Here is a 27,437-nt window from a genome sequence, read left to right as displayed (position 1 = left end):
GAAGTTTATTTCGCCATGAAAGCTCATCGCCTGGCTCTTATCGAAAAAAAGACGTATTCATCCATTCATTTATTTATTCACTAATTCAAATATTAATTGAGCCCTGCTGTGTACTAGGTGCAAGAGGAGAGAATCAAGAAATCAAAGGGAATCAAGACACGCATCCTTTCTGTTTTTGAGGAGTTCGCACAGTCGTGGGCATGAAGAGGCAAATGTGTGCATCTCATTTGTTCATTCATTCAACAGTGAGTGCATACCATATGTCAGCTCCTGGAGTTACAGAGATTGAGAAGACATAGCTCCTGTCCTCAGGGGCCTCTCAATCTTTTAGTGCAGACAGACCATGATCAGAGTGAGGTGTAGAAGGTGGCAGAGCAGAGGTAAAAACGGGTGCTATGGGAGCACAGTGGGGGAGCATCTATATTAGGCAGGTGCTAAGGGGAGACTTCTTAGTGGAGCTGATGCCTTAGTTCTGAAGGAGTTGGCCAGAGGAAATGAGTAGGGGAGTAGGTGTTGCAAGTAGAAGGAACTGCAAGGGAGGATATGGTGAAGACGAAGGTAGAGAGGAAGGCAGGGATGGGTTACAAAGGGTTTTGTGTATTACATTGATTAATTTAAGTGTATCTTGGAATCTTTGAGGAACCACTGAGAGATTTTAGGCAGGGGATGTAGGGTCACCAACTCATCCTGGTTTGCCCAGGGCTGTCCTGATTTTAAAGCTCAAAGTCCCGCACCCTGGGAGCCCCTCTCTCCTGGGCAAACTAGGATGGTGGGTCACACCACATGGGAGGGACAGGAAAGATCACTGCAGATGCCTCATGGGGATGCAATGGAGGGGGTAAGATGGGAGGCATGCAGACCTGTAAAGAGACTGTTGCATTCATTCAGGCAAGGGATGGAGAAACCACATGTGAATCAAGGCAGTCAGCAGTAAAGACCAAGAAGAGGGAATGGATCTGAAACAGGAGGCAGAGACAACTAAATGTAATCACTTTTTACTTGTGTAGGAGGAGGAGGAAAGGACACAAACTAATTTGAATCCCTGTTTCCTCACTTGCTGATTAATTAACATCATAAAGAAGATCAAAAAAAAATGCTACTGTTGGAGGTGCAGAAGAGGACAGCAAACTACACCTATGATGCTCCTTCTGTGACCAGGCATCATTCTGAGTGTTTCATATAACACGCATAACAAGTATGACCTAGGAGAATGTTAATTCTCCTCCTGTGTACAGATGAGGAAACCAAGGCTCAGACAGCCTAAGTAACCTGTCCAAGGTCACAGAGACTGGCATTCCCAGTCACATATGTCTCATCTAAGGTCATCTGCTCTTTCGATTCCCATCCCCTGCACCACACCCACTGCAGGGCAGGGCAGAGGAAGTGGCAATTGAGCTGAGCTTTGCTGGAAGATGCTATTTATCCAAATGGCAAAGGGGCGAGAAGGGAACAGCAGGTGCCAGTACCCAAGGGCATGAATGAGTATGGAGTATTCCGGAAACCCCAAGAATGTCTTTGGCGCTCTCTCTGTGGGACAACAAATAAATACATAGGCATGTCAGAGGTAATTATTCTTGACCCTTTTAGACAGAACATCTGCAGTGATGGCGAGATACTATCTCATATCTTGACCCATTCAATGCATTTTAATTGTCCAAGTAAAATAAACGAAAATAAGCTGAATGATGCCTTCTTCATGGCTTCCAATCTGCTTACAAATTCCAATGGCTTGCCAATATTTCCCAGTATGGAGCTGACTGAGTTGTGGCACAATGAACTGAAAAAAGGAGATCTGTGCAAATGGAGACCACCACACTCGGGATTTTACTTCCCTTTCAGGAGGTCTTTTGTTTCAGGATGAGGAAATGGGATGAAAGTGCTACACTCTTGTAGATGTAATTAAAATGGAAGCGGCTTCCCTCTTCCCAGCGATTCAAGTCACTGAAATTAATCACTGGGCTAGCAGGCTGCCATGGTCTCTATAGAAATGCATCTCAAGGTGTCTGCTGCAGCAGCTGCAATGAAAACGTATTGAGTGGTGGGATAAAATGAACTAGACACTTGCCACAATAGCAGAGGCGCTGGATAATACAGGGATGTGTAATTAACAGATAACTTGAAATGGGGCCAGGGGCTTTGTATAGATGGACACTTTAGTGCTTTTTTATGGGAAACATCTGATGGTGAAAAATTACTTTACCAACTCTAGCCATGATATATTTAGGCATTTATTGTATTTATTACCAACTTCTTGTATATGATGGTTTAGTCTCGGAAATATCTATTCTTCTTTCTGTGCAGGGTCTGTAATAGTTGAACCCAAGGAACTAAAAAAGGAGGCTGATTTCATCTGTTTTCCCATCCATGGGGGGGGCTGGGGATTAGTCATAAGGTGAGACCCAGTTTGTGTAGGATTCTGTGTTGTTTCTGACTTCCAAACTCTTATTTAATTGAAGAATTGTGTGTCGAAGACGTAATCTTTGAGAACAAATGACTGTTCCCCAGTCACTTGAGATCAAAGTATGTGTGTGTTTTAAGACAGTATAGTAAAGAAAAAGAAAGTCGGAGAATCTTCGATGTAAATACACTTCACATGAATCCCTGTTTTCTCACTTCTTGATCGATTAACATCATAAAGAAGATTTTAAAAAAATGCTAAATTACTTTGAAAGGGAATAAGCAACAAGGATCTCAAAGTCTGAAATACTTTTGGAATTCTTACATATGTCAGTTAGGAATAGGTTTCACTGAGTATAACCCCAAATGTCACAGCTTAAAACAAGAATAAAGTTTATTTTTCTCTTATGTAAAAGACTTTGTAGTTGGACAGTCCAGGGACAAAAATGGGCATGCTCCCTCCTCTTAATTACTCTTCTAGCAAATTGCACACATTATTTTTCTTACATCTCATTGGTCAGAATTTAGTTTCATGGCTATGGCTAACTCAAGTGAAGCTGGGAAATGTAGTTTTTATGCTGGGTGGTATCCAGCCAACAATTGGTATTCTGATACTAAAGGATGCAGGGGAGGAGACAATGGGGTACATGTTAAGGTGATAGTGGCAGCTTAAACTTATCCAAGTTCTTTGAGCTTCTGTCATTTCAGTACAGCCAATTAGTCCTTCCTGGGTGACACTTATTCAGATGAACAAATCTGTTTCCACAGTTAATGGTTAACAGTGTCTGAAGTTGTGGTTCTCCTGCCCTCAATTCCATGTGTGCCAGGTAAAATATTGACAGTTTAACAGAGTTTTTCCAGAAGTCACGATGCTTAGCCCTAAACAATGACCATCAGGTAATGCTCAGAGGGGTCATGACTACTGTTGTGTGTAGGGGGCAGAGGTCCTGGGAAATGGCTGCCTCCAAGTCTGAAGGGCCTTATGCCCTATAAACAGGGGGGCTTCTGTGCTGAGAAAAGGAGCCTTTCTGGGTGTGGGGATAACCGGGGCTATTGCTAAAGGGGAGTCCCTTTCTCAGGGCTAAATACGGAGGACAACAGCCCAAGGGAGCATTTGGTTCCCTTCACAGCCTGGGCATGAAGAGTGGTAGCTCAGGAACTGGAATGCAAAACTGTTGTAAGTTTCTGGAACCTTGGTCGTTTTTCTGCATGTGTTTCTCTCTTACCCTGTGTCTCCATAGTGATGACAGTAAAATCCTTCAATTGCAAAGAGCTCACGAGGATGTCTCTAGAATCATTGAAGAAAGAGGGAGCCTAGGATGCCAGGACCCAGCACTTTGCCAGGTATGCTGGGGAGAGTTTGGAGGACTAGAGAGAGGGAAGGCATCAACTCCCGAAGGAAAGGAAAGGAGGCTGAGTTTAAAGATGCTGACTGGAGCAAAAAGGGGAAAATGGTAGCATGGGGATCTTTATCCACCCCCCCAACCCCCCACCCCCGCCGAGGAGCAGTCAGTGGGTACGACAGAAAGGACTCCTCATCAACTCCCAAGTTCCGTGACAAGGGAAGCAGTTAGTGTGGTAAAGATGTGAGTTCTGGATTCTCATGACTAGGACTTGAATTCTGCCCCAAACATTACTATCTACAAGATAAGCCTTTGGGCAAGTCATTTCACTCTTCTGAGTCTCCATTTCCTGCGGTTTGAAGTGAGGACAGTAGTAGTACCTCTTCATACGGTTAAGAAGATTCAATGAGATGATTTATGTAAAGTGGTTAGCAGTCTGGCACTGGGTAACACACAACAAGTTCACTGTCGTTATTATTAAATTTAGGCAATATTACAGATTGCTGACGGAGCTGTTTTCAGTCCTTCTGAAATCACGCCAATGAATGAATATGAAGGATAAGAAGGGTGGTGGCAAGGAAGGTGACTTCAAATAGACAAGATTCAACCCAAGCCTGAGCAAACGAGCTGTCCTCATTAGTAGTCCTGGAGAAGCTTTCTTTGCTCTCTGCCACTCCACCTCCCTGCGGGACTGACCAGTGCTTGTCATGCCCTCTGTAGCGAACTGACCGAGCTGCTGCGCGCTAGACGCTTCCGCTGTGGGCTGTTCTTTGCTAGAGCAGCGCACTTATGCTCCTGCGGTAGAACTGTATGTTTGCTAAGAAAAGTTGTGTATGTTCCCAAATCTCCTTATGCCAGTTTTTCTTATGCTATATTTACATAATTTAGCTAATTTTTTGAAATTGATGAGAAATGAGTGAGAAAAGGAAGGCGTTATTTTATGACTGCTTTGAAAGGACTCAGTAAAGGCAAGTTGCTAAAAATATTGTATAATTAGTTGAGAACAAGATAACTGTCAAAGATAGGGGAAAGTTGTAAAAAATGGGGGTTCTGCACTCAGATTGCTTTGCAAGTACTAGATCCACTGTCAAGAAGCCTAAACTGGGAATCAGTGACGATGAAATTTTGGGGTGATTTATATTTGTGACTGAAAGTACACTTATATGATATATTTAAGTTAAAACATTTGACATTTCCGTGTATTAATTTTTATAATTCACTGCTGTAACACATTCTTTCTTAGATTACAGTAATCAAATACTGCTCCCAGCTGAGTCAGATCAGAGGGCATTGACGACACCTGACATTCCTATGTGTACAGTGGTTGGTGCTCAACCTATAGCCAACATAGCTCATTTTATATTTTTAGAAAATCTTTAGTACTTTAATATAATTCCTTCTCACAGATATCAAGAAAATTTGTAATCATGCCTGATTCACGTCTAATGTCTCAAACATTGAAAAAAGGTGGCATCAACTCACGAAGTCTAGAAGTAAGAATCAATCAGAATTCTATTAGTTGAGTACTATGAAATACTATTTATTTTAAATCCGTAGAGGTTTTTCTTTTTTTAATTTTACGAGTTTGAATATTTGGAAAAATCAAAACCCAATTTTCTTAGCACTTATCATGACATATTTCGCAAATCTGTCACTCACATGCAATGGGCATCAATAACTCAGACAGCAAAGCTCCAAGACAGCTAGGCTGAGTCCAAACTCAGGGGCAGGTGGTCCCTTTGTAGTGGGGTTTTCAGTGAGAAGCTGGACACAGAAAAAGAGTGCTTTGATTAACAGGAGAGAGACTTCAACACAAAGGAAAGCCTGCCAGTCAAAGTACCAGACCATTATAAACCCTTCCCCACCGCAGAATTTTGCCAAGGCACTCACATTGAAGGAAGTCACGGATGGTGTAAAACTGTATCTTCCAATATAAATGAGGAATGGAAACAAACAGCAAATACGACTTACACAACAAATATAACAAGGGGGAGCTTCGCACCATTACAGACAGAAAGACATAGAGTCCTCCGCACTTAGCACATTAGTACTGATACCGGAAAGTGGGATTGGGTTGAAGACAAAGGACAAGAATGATGTCAGAGACACAGCTGTACGTTGGAGAGACAGAGCCCAAATGCTTAAAGAAGAGATGCTAGTTTCACCTCCAACAGTGATGAACCAGCTTGTAGCAGACCAGCAACCTGCCAAGAACATCCAGATAAGATGGACAAAGCAAAACAAAACAATTGGTCTAAAGCACTGGAGAGCTCTTGGTGCAGCCAGGACTTGAAGGCCAAGATCCTGGAGAGGAGGGAATGCATAGAAGTGAGTCAGATATTCTGAGCTGCTTTCTCCCTTTAGGCACTGGCTTTTCCATCAGCCACACAAGGCTAAGAGGCTCAGAGACTGAGCACAGCTTTTGGCAGCTTCACAAGACTGGGGAGAGAAAACGAATGCCAAGATCCTGAAAAGAAAGGAAGGACAGAGAAGCAAGCCCAACACTTGGCAATGCTTTTCCTTCTGAAGCAATTGCTGATTTATAAGAGTCACAGGATAGAAAGTTTGCAAATCTGAGTAGAAATTAGTAGCTAAGAGGTTGAACAGAGCTTTCAGCAGCTCACCTTTTGAGAAGATTAACACTGGAATCAGAAACCATAAGGAGGATAGATGCTGGGAAGCACCCCAGGCTTTCAGTTAGGATCCCAGAAGAGCTACACACCTGGAGTAGGGGTAAATCGGAAATAAAGCAGCTCCCACAAAGCCTGAAATTCAGCTTCCAAACAGCCCAACCCAAGCTCTGATTAAAGGGATCTGTCCTGCTCTGCCTGCTGGAAGCAGAAGTAAGACTTCCGTGAAGAAAGAAAATGTCGGCCAGAGCCTCTACAATTTTTCAAATACAATGCCTGGCATTCAGTAAAAATTTATCTAACATACCAGGAAACTGGACCAAGGAAAAAGACAACAGAGACAGACCCACAGATGATCCAGATATTCTGAGTATCAAATCTGGATTTAGACAAAAACTGTGATGAATATGTTCAAAGAAAGAGAAATCAAAATGGAGAGCTTTAGCAACAAACTGGAATTTGTAAAAAAGCGTCAAATGGAAATTCTAGAACTGATAAATCTGATAACTGGAATTAGGAACTAATGAGTTTAGCAGTAATTTAGGCCAGCAGAAGAGAAGATTAGGAAATATCCAGACTAAGGTATGGAGGGAAAAAATAATGGACGATATAGAAAAAAAAAGCATACAAAACATACAGGAAATGATAGAAAAATTTAACTTATGTGTAATTGGAGTCCCAGATGGAGAGGAGAGAGAAAACGGGGCCAGAACCAGTCCTTGAAGAAATAATAGCCATAATTTTCCACAATTGACAGAAGATATCAGGTCGCAGATTCAAGAAGTGCTAAAACCCCCCAAAGAATAAATAAATAAATACAAAAACCCCTCACCTAAGCATATAGTAAAAGTCCACAAAACAAGAGACAAAAAGAAAATTTTGAAAGCAGCTATAGAAAAAAAACATCATATCTGCAAAAGAGCAACAGTCAGACTGATATATGATATCTCAACAAAATGATGGAAGCCAAAGGCAGAGGAATGATGTCTTCAAAGTATTGAAAAAGAAAATAATTGCCAACTTACTTATTAAAAAATATCCTTCAGAGCTAGCCCGGATGGCCTAGCAGTTAAAGTTTGGTGCTCACTGCCTCGGCAGCCCAGGTTTGTTTCCTGGTCACAGAACCACACCACCTGTCTGTCAGTTGCCATGCTGTTGCAGCGGCTCACACAGAAGAACTAGCATGATCTGCAACTAGGATATGCAACCACACATTAGGACTTTGGGGAGAAAAAAGAAAGAGGAAGATTGGTAACATGTTAGCTCAAGGCAAATCTTAAAAAGAGAGAAAAAAATCCTTCAAAAATGAGAGTAAAAAAAAGACATTTTCAGGCAAACAAAAACTGATCAAATTTTTGCCTGCAAATTCTCACTAAAAGCAATGCTAAAGGAGTTCTCCAGGTAGAAGGAAATGATCCCTGAAGGAAAACGGAAATGCAAAAAGGAAGAAAGAGCAACAGAAAGGGTTAATGTGTGGGTGAGGCTAAATGAATATCGATTGTACAAAACAATACCAATAATGACTTGTAGGACTAAAATATATGCAAAATTTAAGTATTTGGCAACAATGATACTTAAGGTGGCAGTGAGATGAGAGGAATTCAAGTGTTGTAAGATTCTTGCATTGTCCTGGAAGATGTAAAAGTATATTAGAAGCTAATATATCAGACTCCAGTAAGTTGGGGGATGCATGTTGTAAAAGAATGCATGGAGTAGAAGAATGCAAAACTAATAAGCTAATGGAGATTGGAGTGATAAAATAAAGCCCTAACCCAGGCCAGACATTGACCCTGCAACAGACACTGGTGATGCATGGGCCTTAATTTGGAGGGCTTTGCAGTTAAGCTCAGACCCACTTCTTTGTGGTTAGGTTTGTATATTATATATATTTGATATACACATTTGCTTAAGTTTGGGATCACTAATCTGCATGCAGGTAATTCAAAGGGGTGAGTTTTAAATGATCAGCAAAACCATTTGAGAAAGAAAACCCTTTGGACGTTAGTATAGAAGAAAACCTCATTTTGAAAGATCCAACCATGTTTGCAGTCATGATCCTAGATCATCAGCCAGATGAGCACACGCTCTATATTTGCATTGATTCTTGAATACATTCTGCAGGGAGTTCATTACATTTCAAAGAATAAATTAATTTTGCCCCAGATAACACACACATGTCTGTCAGTGCTTGTTGGTTAAATGTATGCATCTATGAAATCCTATGAAATACTTAGTGTCTACACCATATTACTGACAAGCAAATAGTCCCTCCTTCCCTCTTCCCAGTCAGAAAAATCCCAATAAGAATCTTATGTGTTTCTATGCCTTTAAAGGCTATTTCAAGAAAGATTCCAGTTCCCTGTGAGCTGCTCTGAGGAGCCGTAGTTACCAGTGAACAGGCTGCTCGTAACGTACATGGATCAATGCCCTTGGGAGTTGTATTGGCTTGCCAGTTAATAGACTTTTGATTTTCTCTACCCATTGATTAATGAAGCAGCAATTTGGCTTTTGAATAAGAAGATGAATTAAGAAGTACTGTAACTGGAGCCCACTGGGAAATTAGGTTGTCGTTTGGAGAACTAGTGATAGCTGGGGACACAAAGGAGGTGGAATTGCTGACTGTGCTAAAGCGTCCTTCTGTCAGGGAACTAGGACTAGTGTTCAACTCAATGCGACGGATACCGACCAATGTGTGATGATCCACATGTAAAGCCCCACTGGGGAGAGGGAGGGGTGAGCCCGGCTCGGACTGACTCCTACGTTGTGTTCTTTCTTCCAGAGGTAGACACAGACACCCATGCTACAAGGCGGAAAATGGGCTGAACTGCCATACAAGATGCTCTGGAAGGCTGAGGAGGTAGAAACAACATGCATTTGGAAGGACCAGGAAAGGCATCATGATAGGGTGGGATATGGGAGGCTGGGTGGAATTCTGATTGATACAGACAAGGAATGAAAGCTCTTCTAGGGATGGAGAGGGAATATGAGGAAAAGTAAAGAGCCAGCAAAAAGGGAAGAACCCAAATTCCAGTGCTACTGATTATTAGCTGTGCGACCTTGGGCTGGTTACCTAGCTTTTCTAGGCTTTGGTTTTCTCATCTGGAAAATGAAACTAATGATAATCCCCTTACAGGATTGTTGTGAAGATTCATTAAAATAGGTAAGTCTGTGAGGAAACTATCATAGTGTCTGGTACAGGGTAGACACTCAATAAATGGAAGCTATAAGCCACAAGCTGTTGAAAAATGACAGCAAGCCTTTGAAAGAAGCATTTGCCTGCCTGCATTTTGCCTTCCTGTTCCGAAGCAAAGGCAGTGTACTGCTTTGGGGTTTCCTGCCTCGCTGAACTCTGAGTGCCTGAGCTCCTTCAAGGTAAGGGCTGTGTCTTATGTTTCCCTGTATGGCTTCCTGCTTACCTCGGAGCGTGGCCCACAATAGGTGCACAGGAAATGTTCATGCAAAGAACAAGTGAATGAACCTGTCCTGCCCGACTCCATCTCTCCCACAGAGAATCACTTACAGTTTCAAGAAGGCATTTCCCACCTCCATGCTGCCTGGTGTGCCCTTCCCTTTTCTCTACCTGACAAACTCTCTTCATCCGTCAACATCCACTCATGATTTTGTAAGGTCCTTCATTCAAGACAGAATTGGACAGAACTGATACTTTCTCCTTAGTACTCCCATGTAACCTGATACAAAACTTTACCATAATGGACAGCTCATCATCTTGTAATCGTGTGCTTTTCCCCGTCTCCCTTAGCCCCTGCATCCAGCCCTTATAAGCGTTACTGGCTGCATGATGTCAAGGGGCCATGTTGTAATGTGGGGGCAGGATCTGAGGAGGTAGAGGAATCTCTCTCCATGAGATGGGGCTCCTCTTTCTTCTTTTGTTTGTTTGTTTATATATTTCTATCCTAAGGAAAAATTGCTATGTTTACAAAGTTACAGAACAATCGGAAGTGTGACTAATGGCTTTATAATTTCTGCAACTAATTTCATATACTGTGAAGTTTCAGAGACAGTTTAATTTCTCCCCTTCTCTGAGACAAGGATTTTAAGTTGTTGCATGGGGTAGAGAGTGCATTATAACCTAGCGGGGTGATGTCATGTGTCTCCCACACTGGGTCTTATTCATCTCTGTGCTTTTCAGGCCAAGCACGGGGTCTCGTTCAGTGCTTTGCACACAATAGATGTCAATAATTATTTGTTGAATGAACGAATGCCCTGGTCTCTGGTCACGTCCCTGCTCAGAAACCCTCAATGGCTGCCCTATTCCTACTGGTCTACATGTAATCTCCATAGCCTGGTATTCAAGTTCGTTCATGAGATGACCTCAACCTCCCTTCACAGGCCTGTCTTTATGCCATGCCTCTCTCACTCCAGGCCAGCTGGACCACTGGGTGGGTGGCTCTTGGCTTGATGGAGGGCATCTTCTATGGGCTGGAAGAGCTTGTTTGCATTGGGGGTGTCAGGCCTACCTTTAGGAGAGCATCCGGATGAGAGAGCCGAAGAACTGCATGGACAGGAGGGGCATTCCACAGAGCTTCGACCAGAGATGGGAAGGAACAATGCATTCTCAAAATAGACCTGAAGACCAGATGTAGAGGTGGCGAGGGATACGGCCCTCGGACAGCTACCCTATTCAGCCAAAGGGTGCATAATGGCCACATTCCTAACATGCTCAGTTCATGAATCCATTCTCATACAGAGAGAGTGACAACAAAAACTGCTATCCTGATCTTGATGATCCAGCAAGATCAAAATGAGAAAGGAGCTAATATTTTTTGAGCATCAAAATGCTGAGTTTAAAGCTGTTCAGGAAACCTCAACTTCTGAGGCAGGAGAAGGTCCTGCTCTGTGCTGGCAGGCTGCCCTGCCCTTGACTTTCCTGGCCCAAGTTGCACTGTGTTGTCATCACCTATTTCTATGTCAATCTTTCCCAAGAGACCATGAGCCTCTTAAGGACAAGTGATTTCCTAAATATGGTGTTTGACACATGAATGAGTGAATGAATGAAGTCTATACTGGGTGCATAAACCTTTTTTAACCACTAGATGGCAAATATTCATTGGAAAGTCCAGCTAACAATGTCTCAGAAACACAGAGACTGTGAAAACTAAGTTTGTTTTTCAGCACACTGGATGAGTACCTACAACAGGGTGAAATTTTGAAGGCTGCCTATGCCTCCTCTCTTTTAGTAGAGAGAGGAAAAAGCACCAGAATGATGTCAGGAGGCCCGGGCTGTACATCTGTGCTGCCATCAGCATTTGGGTAACTTTCATATGTTTTCTGAGCCTCAGTTTTCTCATCTAAAAAAACCTGGGGGAGCCGGCCTGGTAGCATAGTGGTTGAGTTTGTGCGCTCTGCTTTGGTGGCCTGGGGTTTGCAGGTTTGGATCCTGGGTGCAGACCTAACACCGCTTGTCAAGACACACTATGGTGGAATCCCACATAAAATAGAGGAAGATTGGCAATAGATGCTAGCTCAGGGCCAACCTTCCTCACAAAAAACCAAACCAAACCGAAACAAAAAAAACCTGTGGACTGTGGTAACTTCAGATAAACATTTATTAGCATCTATGCTGACTCAAGTAATGGGGGTAAAGAGATGACTCAGAAATGGTCCTTGCCTCCAGAACAATGCTTCTCAACTCTGTAGTGAAAGACCAGTTTGTTGCTGTTTAAAAAAACATCCAATCTGGGACCAGCCCCGGTGGCCTAGTGATTAAGTTTGGCGCACTCTGCTTTGGCAGCCCCAGTTTGGTTCCCAGGCACAGAACCACCTCACTCGTCTGTCAGTGGCCATGCTGTGGTGGCAGCTCCCATATGAAAAGAGGAAGATTGGCAGTGGATGTTAGCTCAGGGTGAATCTTCCTCAGCAAAAAAAAAAAAAAAAAATAAAATACAAACCCAATCTGTTGCAGACTGTATTTTGGTAAAATATAATAGTAAGAAAGAAAAAGCAAAAGCTTACAAAATCGAAGTTCTGGTTCTTTTATTATTAGATTCATTGGCCATTGCCAAATTGCTACACCTAAATGCTTATTCTCAACTTGCAGACTTAGTGCATTGCAGCTGGTAGCAAATGGCCAGTGGACGGGCACAAGTCCACTGACCACACTTAGTGTGACGCTGACTTGGGAGCTCACATCCACACGAGGGAGGCTCCCACCAGCCCCTGCAGGAATGGGGCCTGTCAATGTGGGACAGTCCACAGACAAGGTTTTGTCTTCTGCGGTGTATTAAACCTTAAAGCACGTGGAACCACTGCCTGGTGGTTTTGAAGGTGAAGAGAGGTGGTTGTGATTACTTCTGGAGTCTTTCTGGAGAAAGTCCTGGCCAGGCCTCCCTGTTCCTTTAAGACAGCAGGCCCTCCTAGGCCGTGTGGCCACTAGAAGGGACTTTGGGTGCCTTTCAGCCCTTCCCACACTGTCTGGGCTTCCAGGGTCTTTGTGTTTGTGGCCTCACCCCTCAGACCTAAGGCCAGGCACCAAATTTGACCTCTGCTTTCCTCCTTGGCCCTGGTTCGTACTCTTTCTCTGAGCAAACTGCTTTGGGCTCCCTCGATTATAAATTTCTACCTCTGAACAGCCCAGGCCCTGGGACGGCGTCCTCAGTGGGGGTTTTCAGGGCATACTGGCACCACGTTGGCCGGACTCCACGAGCAGAGTCCAGACAAGCACTGTTGGTCACCAAGATGAGAACAATCCACCAAGAACACACACTGTGCTTTCTTACGTAGTGTCTTTCAAAGATCTCTAAGCTTTAGGTGTTTGGCTTATCTCTTTTTTATTTCAACTATGGAATAATCACTTTTTGAATAGATATTGCAAAAACACGGTACAACATTCAAAAGACACCAAAGGCAAAACACTGAAAGGTTCCTCCTATTCCTATCCTGCAATCTCTCAGAGGCAACCACTATTCATATTCTCATATATCCTCCAGGAGACGTAAGCACACGTCTTTAAGATAACGCAAAGGGAACATACTATAAATACTCCGCTGCACTTTCTTTTTTAACTAAATGATTTATCTTGGCAATGTTTAATCTCAAATTATCATTTTTATTTAACTCATCCCCTATTAAAGGATATTTAAGTTTCCCCACTCTTTCTGTTTACAAACAGTGTTCAGTAAATAGCATGTGCCTATGTGTGAGTATATCTGCAGATATAAATTCCTGGATAGGAGCTACTGACTCAGAGAAGGGTGCCCTCCACAACGTCCACGGATCAGCAGCACCACCATCACCACATGAAGGCATCTGTTTTCTACGCCTCCATGAACATGTGGTTATCACACGTCTAATAGATCAAAAACTGTAGCTCTGTGGAATGAATTTGCATTTCCATAATTGTCAATGAGGTTGAGCATGTTTTAAAATATCTAAAAGCCATCTAATTTCCTTTGCTGAGAAACGTCCATGTGTTTTGATCATTTTTCTCTTGGTTTATTGGTCTTTTAAAGATTGACCCATAAGAGTTCTTGATATATTAAAGAAATCGGCCCCTTGTTTACCGTATGGGCTACAAATGGCCAGCCTTGGTGGTCTAGTAGTTATGATTCGGTGCTCTCACAGCCACAGTCCAGGTTTGTTTCCCAGCCAGGGAACCACAGCACCCATCTGTCGGTTGTCACCTGTGGTGCCTGCATGTGGCTGTGATGCTGAAAGCTGTGCCACCAGTATTTTAAATACCAGCAGGGTCACCCATGGTGGACAGCTTTCAGCAGAGCTTCCAGACTAAGACAGACCAGAAAGAAAGACCTGTCCACTCACTTTCAAAAAAACTGGCCACGAAAACCCTATGAATAGCAGTGGGTCATTTTCTGATATAGCGCCAGAAGGTGAGAGGATGGCGTCAAAAGACTGGGCGGGGTTCAGCTGTGCTGTGCACAGGGTCGCTGGGAGTCAGAATGGATTCCACAGCACTAACAACAAATGGGCTACAAATATTTCCCCCTACTTTGTCCTTTATCTTTAAAACTTTTAAACGATACTTTCCGCAATTAAAAACGTTTTTAGTTTACTTTATCAATCTTTTCTTTCATGACCTCTGGGTTTTGTGCCATGCTTGGGAGGGACTTTGCTCTAGATAATAAAAATGATTTTCTCATGCTTTCTTCTAATGCTTTTACATCTTCATCCTGAAATATTCAAGTCTTTGATATATTTGGAGTTTATTTTCATTTAGGGATTGAGGTAGGGAGCAAGCTGTTTTTTCATGGCTTCCAGCCGTGCCATTAGCATTTATGAAATAATCCATCTTTCCCCAACTGATATGAAAGTATACTTTTTTCACGTACTTAAGTTCAAATGAATTTGAGTCGATTTCTGGACTTTGTATTAGATTCTATTACTCTGTGTACTCACACTCTAGTTCCACACAGTTTTATGTAATGTAGTTTTATAATGTAGTTTTTAATATCCGGTTTGGCTAGTCTTCTTCCTCCCTACTCCAAATCATTATTCTCTTCCAGACATTTCCTGGCTATTCTTGACTATTTAGTTTTCATTTCCACAGAATCAGCCTGTATAATTTAAAAAGTATTTGGCATTTTGAGGGCGAGTACATTAAATTTACAGATTAAGTTTGGAGTATTGGTCTTTTTGGAATAGTCCGTTTCTTATCAAAGTTCTCTTTATTGAAATAATATTTTTTTAAAAAGGTAACATGTTATGCACAAACAGTACGAAAGGGCACACAGTGAAATGTGAACATACCTTTCAGTTCTGACGTCTACTCTCCCTGTTTGCCCTAGAGACAGTGAGTTTCTGGTGTGTGTTCCTAGAGACAATCCATGCATATAAAATGTCATATGTGCATGTAATCGTTTGACTTTGACCTGCTTGTCTTTTTTTCCAGATGGCAGCAAGCTAGAGACACTCTTCTGCTTTTTCCCACCTGACAACATGCACTGGGGAGCATTCTGTATCAGTACATACAAATCTGCCTTATTCCTTTTAATACTTGTGTGGTATTTAACTATATAAAAGCAGCAAGATTTTTAATATGCCCCCTATTGATTAAAAAAATTGTTTCTCTTCATCTCTTATTTTTATAAACAATGTTGTCACGAATATCTTTCCTCTTACACCTTCGTGTGAGAATATTTCTGAAAGACAAATTCCTAGATATAGAATTACTATGTCGAGGTATAAAGAAAGCGTACACACAATAATGTAAATATACTCAACACTACTGAACTCTGCTCTTAAAAACGGTTAAGATGGTAAATACCACATTATGAATTTTTTTCACAAGAAAAAAAGAAAATATATAATTTTGATAGATATTGCCAAATTTTCCTCTAAATCTTAAGGCAATTTACTAATTACTACCCATTTAAATTTGCCTCCTGTTTGTAATATTTTGGCTCAGTTGCTGTAAAAATAGATTTTTAGCGAGTTAAATAAAAAATATCTTAAATAAAATTGTCCCACATTTCCCTCATGGAGAGATTCTCAGAAATATTCCCAGGGATCGGTGATGCTCTGGTATAAACTGCAGAGGTCGGGAATTGCTGCTAAGGGGCAGGCTCCGCATCCTTCCAGCAAAGGCAGCCTGTGCCAGTTTTATTAAAGGGCGGGCGTCATCACTGAATCACTCTGGCTGCTTGTCCTACTGTGATTTGGATTTGTTTGAAGACTCAACAGAAAGCAAACAAGAGGTTTCATATGACTCAAATTATACCTTTCAAATGATGTTCTAATTTCTATATCTGAGAATCATTTAACTCCTTTCCTACTCCCACCCCAGTATCACTTTATTTCTATCAACCACAAGTGCCCACTTGCACATACTCCATGGAGTTAAGCCTTGAATGAGATGGGGGAAGGACAAAGGAGATATGGATGATGATACTAATGTAACCCAAATAGGTTGGGCTCCCCCGGGGGCCGTGGACAGCAGAGTGACACACCTAAAAAATTATACCCAATCTGACTCCCAGAAGCCTTGAAAAGTACTGTGGGTCTTTACTGAATGTTTCTTGCTGAGGCAGGAGACGGTAAGTTACATCACACAATGTTCTGCAAAGTGTCCTGCTAAATATTCTCTTTTGATGTCTCTTCTTTCAGAAGTCAAGTTCACTAAGTCTTCTTTGGAACTTTCCTTCTCTCCCTGATTTCTACTCCAAACGGCAGCTGCTCACATATGTCTCTTCTCATTCCTTAAAATTCTAATACAGTCTCAGCTTCCTGGCCTTAATTTTCCCCTCACTTCTCCTTTTTCTTGGTCTTCATTTTCTAGCAACTTTTATGTAGCACAGTTTATCTCTTCTTTCAATTGTATTTCCACCCAATAAAATCAAAGCATCTTCTTAGAAGGTGAGAGGAAAAGGGGATTATAAATCCTTCAAATTTTATTTTTCGTCCCAATAATAAGAGTAATAATAGGCTTATATTTCAAGCCAGGCACTGCATGTGTATTGTTTCATAACCAACATATGCAGTTCATATTCTCATTATCATCCTTTTGCAAATGAGGAATCTAAGGCTCTGTGAAGGTTAGTTAGGGGACCTACTCAAGATCAAAGACTTAGGAAGGCACATTAAAGCTTATCTACTTGCCTTGTACTGTTTTCACAGTTCTTAAGTAACAATGTAAGGCAGCAAGTGGCAAGGACAAATAAGTGGTCTTGAAAATGCTCTAGGCCCCCATACTTTTTCTCTGATCTCTGCCTTTCCAGATCCTTATCCTTGGGTCTAATGATGTCCCTGGTCCCACCTCAATGGCTGAACCAATATCTAGACTCAGCATTCTTCACCCAATTGGTTTAGCTCTGCATCCTGGGGTTCTGCTGATCTCCCCTCTCTTTTGTGTTGAGCCCCTGTTCACTTTAATGCTCGCCTCTCCTGTGGGACTGACATCCTGACCTGAATTCTGGTCCTTTGGCTGGGGTTCTGTGACTCGGTCTAGCTCTTGTCAATCCACTGATCAATTTACCTCCTACTTTTAATTTCCCTTTTAGTATAAACTGCCCTACCCATAGCCCTTGTGGGTAGTAACCTGGGTGGGTGGTTCTTTACATGGCAGTAGCCACTGATTGGATGAGGGGTAGATATCTGATGCAGGGGCACCCACACACAGACTGTCCAATGACCAATCTGTCTTTCCAGCATTTCAACTAACAGTCATCAGAACCGCTCAGTTGGCTATGGGAAGACAAGGAAGAAAGTTGTATGGCCACCATCTGGAGCTATGTGCAACATAAGTAAGCAGGGACATCAAGTCTATTGAACAAAGATGGGGGAACAGATTCACAGAGAAGAACATGGAAAGACCACATGAGTGGGGTAGCAGGGGTGGTTGGGGAGGGGAGAGCAGCAGTGGTGTTCTCAGCCTGATGCCTTCCAGTTACAGCTCTTGTGAGGCTTTTTTGCATTCATATCAACTTGCGTTCTCATGAGTTCTACTTTCTCCCTACAATACAGTTTCCTTTGTTCTTGAGTTAGTTTGGGTGGGTTCCTGTTCCTTAACATCAAGAGACTCCACCAGGTCACCTCCTTCCTCAGGCTGGCAGCCTTGTCTGCATTTCCACCCCTTGGCTGGTGTCCTGTTGCGTATGGGAAGATCTCCTGTCCTTGGCTGCTTCTAGGCCTTGTTCTGGAGGTGGCATTGAACTAGCTCCTGCGGGCATCCAGCCGAGGCTATTCCAAAGAGCAGGAAGAGGATGAGCAAAGGAGTAGAGTTGGAATGGGCATGGAGTTTTATTGTGGCTCCTTTTTGATATGACGGTATGGTTATTGTCCTCAAGTTGTTTAGGGTCAACTTTGGGACAATGGGTTAGGGCTTCTCAGGGGATGACATTGTTGAGCAGGGGGAGGAGGGCCAGGCAGAGGCAGAGCCTGGGGGATGGCAAAGAATTGTGCCCTCATCGTGTGGGCGTTCTCCGGCTGAGGAGTGACGTGATGAACTTGAACCTTTAGAATCATTAACACTCTAGCTCCTCTAGGAGCTCTCAGATCTTAGGACAAAACCCTCATTTTACAGATGAGGAAAAGGAGACTCAAGAATAAGAACATAGTAATGACAGGTGACATCTAGTGAGCACTTCCTACCTGGCAGGCTCTGCTCCAAGCACTTACACGTTACCAGCTCACTTAGTCCTCACAGTAAGCATGGAGTTGGCACTATTACCATCCTCATCTCGTAGAAGTGGACACTGAGGCAGGCAGGGGTTAAGTAACTTGCCCACAGTCACCCAGTAAGTAAGTGATGGAGCCAGGATTTGAATCCAGAAAAATCTTAACTCAGAGCCAACTGAGTCTTTTAGCTGTTATATAGTACTACTTCTCACAAGCACGGAAGACCATTGGAGCTTTATTACTATAAATAAAACTCGTAACATGTGTGTGTGTTTGTGTGTGTGTGTGTGTGTGACTTTCTCAACCAGATGAGGCAGCATGTCATGATCCATGGAATATGTCAGAAATCAGGCAATGGTTTTAATTATAGGAAAGTGATCAAAAGTTTAGAAAATCAAAAATCAGGAGATATAAAAGTTTAGTAGATACCGATTATCTCCAATGATTTAAAAGGAAATTAGAAAAGAAAATTCTTGAACATTTTCTGCCGGTTGCCAGAGCCTTATAAACTTTCAACTTAAAGAAAAAGAACACCTGCTTGTTTATTGAGTCTTGAGTCACATGTGGTGTGATAACCCTGCTGGCCGGCTTAGGTAATTGGCCAAAGTGAGGCCTCCTGAAGAAGAACCACTCAGTGCCCATATTAGACTCCACCATTATCAGACTTCTTGCAGTCAGGGAAGCCTTGGATCCAGAGGAATATAAAATCTGGAGTGTTTTTTCTATGTATTTTTCATAGATGAGTGGCCATTTAAGGGTCATGGTTTTATGCAAGGGACATTCATGGCTCGCTTGTCAATTAACCAGTTCAGATATTCATTGAACACCCGCTATGTGTGAGGCACTGCATGAGGTGCTGGAGACATCAGGTGGCCATCTGCAGACATGAAAGACTGAGCTGATGCAGAAGGTTCTCCTTCCTGCTACAAACACAGAAACGCTAGACCAGATTTAACAAGACAAATTTTTAAAAATACATAGCTGAGTTTAGGAAGTTCTCAGATGCTGGAAATGAGGAGGAAAGGCTAACCAGAACTGGGCAGGAGCTGGTGCCTGGTGACCTGTTGGGGCTGTGGACCAGGATACGGGCCCCAGGGGCTGGAGGTTTTAGAGCCATGCAGGGAGAGAAGGGGAGGTCTTGAGCTAGTGCAAGGAGGGATGTGGGAAGACACCCTTGCATCGAGCTAGACATTTTGAAGGGCTGCCCTGTTCCTGAACAGGGGACGAGAAAGCTCTCCATCCGTCACCTTGGGGAAGGTGGCAAGGAAGCTTGTCCTCTGAGTGAAAATTCACCTTCAAGAAATGCAAGGCCCAACCCCTCCCACGGGTTAGTGCAGAGTCCACATTTACACCAGCCATGCAGTGGGGAACTCCAAGCTGAGAAGTGACATAAAAACTCAGGTGGACACGAAGAAAATACAATGTCACCCTCAGGAAACATCACAACTTGAGCTCAGAGGACTCCTGCCTGGAAAAAAAGAAAAACACCTGCTAAAGATGAGCAAACAATCCAAAAGCAAACGAGGAAACGAGTGATGAGGAGAGAGAGACCAAGTTCAGTTCCAAGGAACTTTAGTCCCTAAGACCCTGAGATAACAGGATAATCTGAAAGAGACAATTAGACGCGTTGAAAATAGAAGAGATAAAAGTAACAATGTGAACTAATAGACTGAGTATGAACGGAAGCAGAGGTGGGTTTGAAAAGGAGACTCCAGCAGTGAGGAAAACCAAGTGTCTGCCTTCAAGGGACACCGCTTACTTGGGAGACAGTGAAGGAAGCAAGCAGGGACAACTCAGGCTAGGAGAAGGATTGCACAGGGAGAGGGATGCTGGGACCAGCCTCCCCAGGGGAAGTGACATTGAAACTAACATGTGTCTCTGACCACAGGGAACAAAGGATGTTAATGCCTGGGGTCACTCAGAGGAGGGCACATCCAAGAACTCCCACAGTTCAATGCTGTCATTCCCCCAGCTGATGCAGAGTTCCCCTGCATTTATGGATCTGCCTCTCCCACCCAACCTGGGAATTTCTCCCAATCTGGGAGTGGAGATAACATGGTCCTTCATTCAGGCCTCTGGTCTCATGTTGTGCCCCACTCCCACTCACTCACTCTCCTCTTGCCACACTAGTCTTCTCTTAGTTCTTCAAACATGATAAGCTCTTCTCTACTTCAGGGTCTTTGCACATGCTATGTCACCATCTAGAATGATCTTTCCTTTTGAGTCTTGCTTAATGCTCACTCCTCAAAGCGACCTTCCCTGACCACCTTATCTAAAAAGGTCCCTCCCTATCATTATGTCACCCCTTGCTGGTTTCTTTTCAATTGCCATAATTTGTAATTATTTAACCAATTTTTTCCTTGTCTTCCCTGTTAGAACATTGATTCCACGAAGGCACGGAAGGATCTGATCACTGCTGTATCTCTAATGCCTGACATTTAGTAGGTGTTCAGTAAAGTTATTGAATGAATAAATTAATACACTCAAGAAATAATTATGAAGAAATTAACACCATACCCAGCTCAGAGGGAAGTGATAGAAAGTGCAGATTTGAACTTTGCAGTTTAGTGAGGGAGAGACATCAGACAAGAACTTACAGTAAAAGTGATGATGGTAACGATAGAGGAGGTGCTGTGGGAGCACCTGGCAAGGGGACCAATCTTGTACAGAATTCGGGAAGGCTTCCAGGAAGAAGCAGCATTTCAGCTGAGTCCTGAAGGGAAAATAGGAGTTCACCACTTAAAGGGGAGCTGGAAGACGTTCCAGGCTGAGAGATGGCCCAGATGCAAGAGGGGCATGGTCTTTGGGGAGACTGAAAGAGGTTCTGCATGGGCAAAGCTCAGAGCTGCAGCAAGAAATAAGAAGGGAGAGATAAGACAAGGCTGGATGATGGCGGGTTTTCAAGCTCTGATAAGGAGTTTGGGTTTTATCCTAGGGTCAGTCCAGAGCATCAAACATTTTAACTGGGGGAGTGGTGTGATCGGATTTGTGTTCCATAAAATGGCCCTGAGGCAGTGTGGATCACAGGAAGAGCATCAGGGGCAGGGAGTCGGGAGCTTAGTGCAACAATTCAGGCAAGAGTTGAGGATGGTTTTGACGAGGCGGTGCTGAGGAGGGACTGACTGCATGAATTTAAGAGAGAAGGCAGACATTGGGGCAGGGGGTAGAATGAAGAATGACGCCTAGGTTTCTAGCATGAATAACAGGGCGAAACGGGCACCATCTTTGGGCCAGCATCCAGCAGAGAACCAGACCCATAGTATAACTAGTACACATGCCATAAATGAGCGCTTGATGAAGCAGAAATGCTCTTCGCGTAACTTTTTCATAACAATGAGCATATCAGCTCACTCTCAGTTGCCACACCTACCCACAAGTGTGATCTGCCATTTCCTACTGCCTCCACCTGCCTTGGGTTACCCATTCATGACCTGCCAGGCTAGTCCACAGTCCCCACCAGGACACACTTGCCTCTGTCCCCCCGCTAGAAAGTGTGCCTTGTGCCCTCCCCCCACTCACTCTGGCCGCCAGGGTCATTATTGCCAATAATGCTGCTGTAATTTTTCATTGATTTTATTGGTGTTTTGCAGTTATGGTAACATTAGCATTTATACTCAATAATATTATTACAATTTTCCACTACTAATGGGATTACTATTTTTGTTCATTTGTGTTTGAAATCTATTAGCGTAAGATTTACCTCCAACAATATCTGCTGTGATTTTTAACGCCCTTGAAACTTGGAGGTGGCAATAAGTCTATCATAAGAGAATGTTAGTAAGCATATAAATGTCTTTCCTGGGAAAAGAGGGCTTTTGATTTTCATCCTGGTTGGACTCGGCTTCTTTGATAGAGCAATGGGTGGGACATAAGGTATTAAAGGCTGAGAACGCCGTGTTAGTTTGTCGACGTGTTCAAACAAGTTCCTGGTTACTCAGAGGACGCATGTTTATATTCTAGGAGGATTCATATTCTTGCTCCTATTCATGCTGTTTCTTACCTGGCTTACAGAAAAATAAAACAGGCTATGTGCTTGCAGAGAACAATATTTAGAACCACGAATTGTTAGGGGTGAGGAGACCCTGAAATCACTCTCTCCAACGGATTTTCCTAGCAGCTGGTGAGCTCGTGCGTTGCTGCTGGAACAATGGAAACGGGGCTTATTTCCAGGGCTGGAGAGGAGTCTCTCCGTGGGACAGCTGTGTGGGGAAGGGAAGGTGGATGGGCAGGGCCGGCTTCATGGGTGTGTGACCTGCAAACTCCCGGGGCCCCGTGCTGGGAAATTCACAGTGTCACAATCTTGAAATTCTTACATTTTGAACAAGGGGCCCCGCATTTGCACTAGGCCCTGCAAATTATGTATCTGGTACTGGGTCCAGGCTTTGGAAGCAGACAGACTTGGGTTCAAGTTCTGGTATTCTTGAGCTATTGACTGTGCCTCAGTTTCCTCTTCTGTAAAACTAGGATAAGAACACTGTCCTCTCAGCCTAGAAGTAACAGCTAGAAGCAGATGTCTGGGAGCAGGGGGCCTGAAAGATGGTGATAGACCCTGAGACATGCTCAGTGGGATTTTTAACTCCCCTGTGCAGTACCCATAATTAAACTTATTACTGTGACTTAATGTCGGGAACAATAGCCAGCTGGGACAGGCAGTCTGTGTGCTACAGAAGCTAATCCCACATGTGCTGCTTAGGAACACATCAAGCGAAGAATGCTTTCCTAAATGGGAGATTCTAAGGCTGGGGGGGTCCCATCCATCAGTTTTCAACCTTTTCACTGCTATGACATATGACAGGTAACATTCACCAGTACAACGTGGTCCCAGTTTCTCACTACTTGTGCCTGCTTCCTTTCTCTCCAGAAACCTCTCAAGATAACCTAAGAGAAAGACTGGCATTATTATGAAGATGCCGTTGACCTTGATCTAATTTATTTGCAAACATCACCATTTCAACTCTTATTTGTGACAAATGGTTTTCATCATACCACACAACAGAACTTGATGAGCCAGTGTACCAAAATTCCATGCTTGAGAACTAGGAACATGAACCCTCAGGATCCCAAACAAAGGACAGGTTGGACAGACTAGGACCAACATGGAGCCTCCATGACTTTGCAGATGAATGTGGTTGTGCTGTAGCCTGAATGAGTGATGCCACTTATGAGGCACGGCAGCCAGAGTCAGAGAGACACTAAGTGTTGGACAGATAGAACTGTGATGAATAACATGCAAGCTTAGAACATCTGGTTAGACATTTTTTTCCAAGAAGGGAGAAGGGACTTTAAATCAAATTAATCAGAAACATAAGCTAATTCCTGGGCATTTTTTGAGTCTGGTCCAAAAGGATTCCTCAGGGGATTATAGTAGGAGTCAGGGTGACCTTTGTGGCATTCAAGTTAGGGTTCATAGGAGCCTGGAGTCCAGGTGGTAGACTTCAAGGGGAGCTGGGGGCCTCAGCTGTGCTTGGCCTCCTGTGCTGCTCAGGCCTCTGAGCACACACACATCATGACTCACCGGCCCAGCGTCTCCGGGGCCTCCTGCATTGTCTCAGGAGACGTGGGACGGGATGGGGAGCAGGACAACACAGTTTGCTCCTTCCTTACTCCCTCCTGACCACTTGTGGTCAGTGAGACGTGGATACCCACCAAATCCTCTCAGACCCAAATGGCTTTTGTGGTTAGTGATGGCCAAAGCTGGACTGTCACCTTTCCACAAGCACAGCCTGTGAATGGCCATAGAAAAACTGCAGCTCTTCCTTCAAGATCCCTCATCAGCCTCTTCCTAGAGCTTTTGATGAGGGATGAGGGCACTGTCAGTCAAACAAATCGGAAAGAATGACTGGCTATTTCTCCCTTATCTCTCAGCAGTATGAGTGGGGACCTAGATAATGGTACAGCTCTGGGGGCCACATGACACAGTACGTGGTACATAAAAGATACTTCGGTCTATAATGATTATGACTAATGATCAACTAATTTATCAAACACCTCAAGACATAGTTGCGAAAAGCATGTGATGATACATAAACGTTTATTTTAGGAAATGGCGATTCTGGCTTAGACAGCTTGAATGTCACTCCTCTGACCCTCTCAAGGATCACAGTAAGAAAAGTGAAATCCACCACATTGGCTCTCAGGAGACCAGACACATAGCATCCCAACATTGGGGTCACAGCAATGGTTTTTAGCACAAGCTGAAGAAAACACAAATGCAGTCAGGGAAAATCTGAGAAAACAAGATGGACTTTTGTGCCTTTGTCCTCTGCTTGATATTAATCTCCCAAAACTCAAGTGAATAGATTTCGCTTCCGATGTTACCGATTTTCCAGCACATGGTACTGTAAATTTCAAGCTCCTGGGAAAGAAAGCTGATGGATGCTTTGACTGAATTTCTGGTTTTTGGTCATTCTGTGATTGTTTTCCTTACCTGTTGTCGAATTTCTTCCTCCATTTTCACTGGTGAGCCCAATTCTGCAACCTGTTTGACGCCTTCGCTAGCATATCCTCCATACTCCCACAGCACATAATTCTTGGAGTGGGATCCACCAATGATCGCAGACCAGTGATTGGCCCGACCTGGAAAAGCCAATCAGGATGCAGGTATCAGTGTGGCTGTGGCTAAAATACAAATCCCTCAAATGATGGGGAGGAGGTATAATTGGACGACAATTCAACCGGGGCAGGCAAAGCACCTGCTCTGTGTTAGGTCCTGTGCTAGTCAGTGATGAGTAAGACAGTCCCTATAAGCAAGTAAGTCTTGGGAATATGCACACAGGGCAATGGTAGATGCTTGAACAAGACAGGGGCGCCCCAGAATGATGACTTCTGTCCAGGAGGGTCTCAGAGAAGAGGACAGCTGAGAGAATTTTGAGGCTAATCAGATTTGTAAGACAGAATAGTGAGGAAAGGCTATTTCTGACAGACTCAGAAACATTAAATAACATTGTGTGTTTGGGGAACCACAAGTAATTTAGCATTGGTGTGTCACAGACTGTCAGGGGAGAGGTAGGAAATGATGCCAGGGAGGTAGAAGGAACCTGCTCATGGATGGCCTTGTTCTGAATGCTTCAGGAGTGTGGATGTCATTTGAAAGGGTCTGAAACCACTGAAGGGTTCTGAGCAAGGGAATAACACAGTTGCATTTGAATTTTACATAAATCATCCAGGCAGCAGTGTGGAGAATGCATTAGAGGGAGAAAAATTGGAGTGTGGAGCTGGGGAGGCGAGCGAGGAGCAAAAGGTAAAAGGAGTGAGTTGGGAACAGACTTAGCAGTTCTCCAGAATAAGCACAATTGTCTTTAGCTGGCTTTCATGTACCTTACAGCAGGAGAGGCAGGTGGGCAGCCATGTTAAAGGATGGGAGAGGCAGTTTGGATATGAGGAAGTGACCGGTCCACAGTGGTTTGGCGAGGATCATGCGGGACGATGACTGTGGTGGGAAGCAGGAGGGAATTAATGGATGACATAGGGGACAACAGATAAGATCTGGGCAAGATCAAGACAGAACTTAACCTATAGATTTCTCAAAGTCTCAGGGGGAGGAAGGAGAGGAACAGAGTCAACATCAGCACCACACTGGATTTGCGTTTGCAGATGGTGAAGATAGACACATAACATTTATTACTAAATTACATACAACTCATCGTAGGGTTGGCTCAGTTCTCCGCATTCTTTGATTGGTTTTATAAAGTCTCAAGTTAAATATTTTCAAGCATAGCAAAGAGGAAAACTTGAACTGGATGAACCCAACTGACATCTGCAGTTTACCACCGTGTGGCCCAGAGTGGGCAAAACTCTCCACTCCGCCCACTACTTAAGAAAATGATTATGAAAAGGGCCTCATCCTGTTTATCTCTGCCACCTGCTACCCCAGGGTCCTCTGCTCCAGGGGCACATCAAGAACGTGGGCACAAACCCACCCTCCTGGCATGCTGAGGGCAGCCATGCCCCACCCCAGGCAGATGACATCACATGTGGGTCTGCCCAGTTGCTTGTTCTTATTTCCTACACTCAGAGAAATGCAAACCCTGTGTTTATCCATCATGTCCCTAGAGAAGAGAGATGGAGGTGCTGCCAGCTATTTCTCTAACTCACTTCCTGAGTAGGGAGAATGTCCTAGCTGTCATCTAAGCCAAGAGCACTGCTTATGCAGGGGCAAGGGCTAGGAGCCAGTCGTGACCTTTGGTTCATGATGTGAACACTGGGAGACCCGTTCCAGCATCTCTTCCTCACCCTGCTTTGTTCTACCAAAATGGCCCCTTATTCCCGACCCATCCTACTTATGATTTTGTACTTCAGTGGCTTAGCACATGCTGTTCCTTCTGTGCTTTTCCTCCTTTTGGCTTGGCCAACTCATTTCTCCTTCATGATTTACCCAGAAGCCTTCCAAGACCACCCTAGACTGACCTAAGCCCTTGTCTTCTGTCTCCCCATACACAGATCACATTTATGATCACCGTTACATGTCTGTTTTCCCACTAGACTGTAAGCTCCCCGAGGGATCCTGTCTTCAGCACAGTATCCCCAGTGTCTAGCACTGTGCCTGATGCATTGTGAGTGCTCAGTACATGTTTCCCGAAGCATTTCATCCAAGCAATGAAATGGGAAGATGGCAGTTATATGTGCCTGAAGCATCTGGGGTCAGGCTTGCACAGATTTGATTCAATGTGATTAAATTCAAGTGTCAGATGAGCAGACTTCCTGACACCTACCGGGCTAATGCACTCATCTACCCTGCATGCTGTTGAAACACAAACCCTAAACAACAACAAAAAAGAAAGGTATTGGTCGTGGAGCCAGCAGACAGGGATTCAAATCCTGGCATTGTCACTTACTAGCTGTGTAAACTTGGTCAAATTCCAAGTACTTTATTTCCCTGAGCCTCAGCTCCCTCCTTTGTAATTCAAGGGTGATAATGCCTAGCTTACCGACATATCATAAGAATTAAATTCAATTTTTTTAAAAAAAGAGATAATAG

General features: G+C 43.6%; 1 protein-coding gene across 1 annotated transcript in view; it reads right to left on the bottom strand.

The window, feature by feature from the left end:
• Nucleotides 1-27,437, bottom strand: part of SPON1 (spondin 1) — a 245,762-nt gene that overhangs the window by 75,032 nt on the left and 143,293 nt on the right. The window contains exon 6 of the mRNA XM_044752347.2: nucleotides 24,888-25,036. Coding sequence (XP_044608282.1) covers nucleotides 24,888-25,036 — 149 coding nt within the window. The remainder of the gene's footprint in view (nucleotides 1-24,887; nucleotides 25,037-27,437) is intronic.

The sequence above is a fragment of the Equus asinus genome, chromosome 20 (assembly GCF_041296235.1).
Source record: "Equus asinus isolate D_3611 breed Donkey chromosome 20, EquAss-T2T_v2, whole genome shotgun sequence".
Taxonomy (NCBI): Eukaryota; Metazoa; Chordata; class Mammalia; order Perissodactyla; family Equidae; genus Equus; species Equus asinus.
This window is presented reverse-complemented; position numbering and strand designations above follow the sequence as displayed.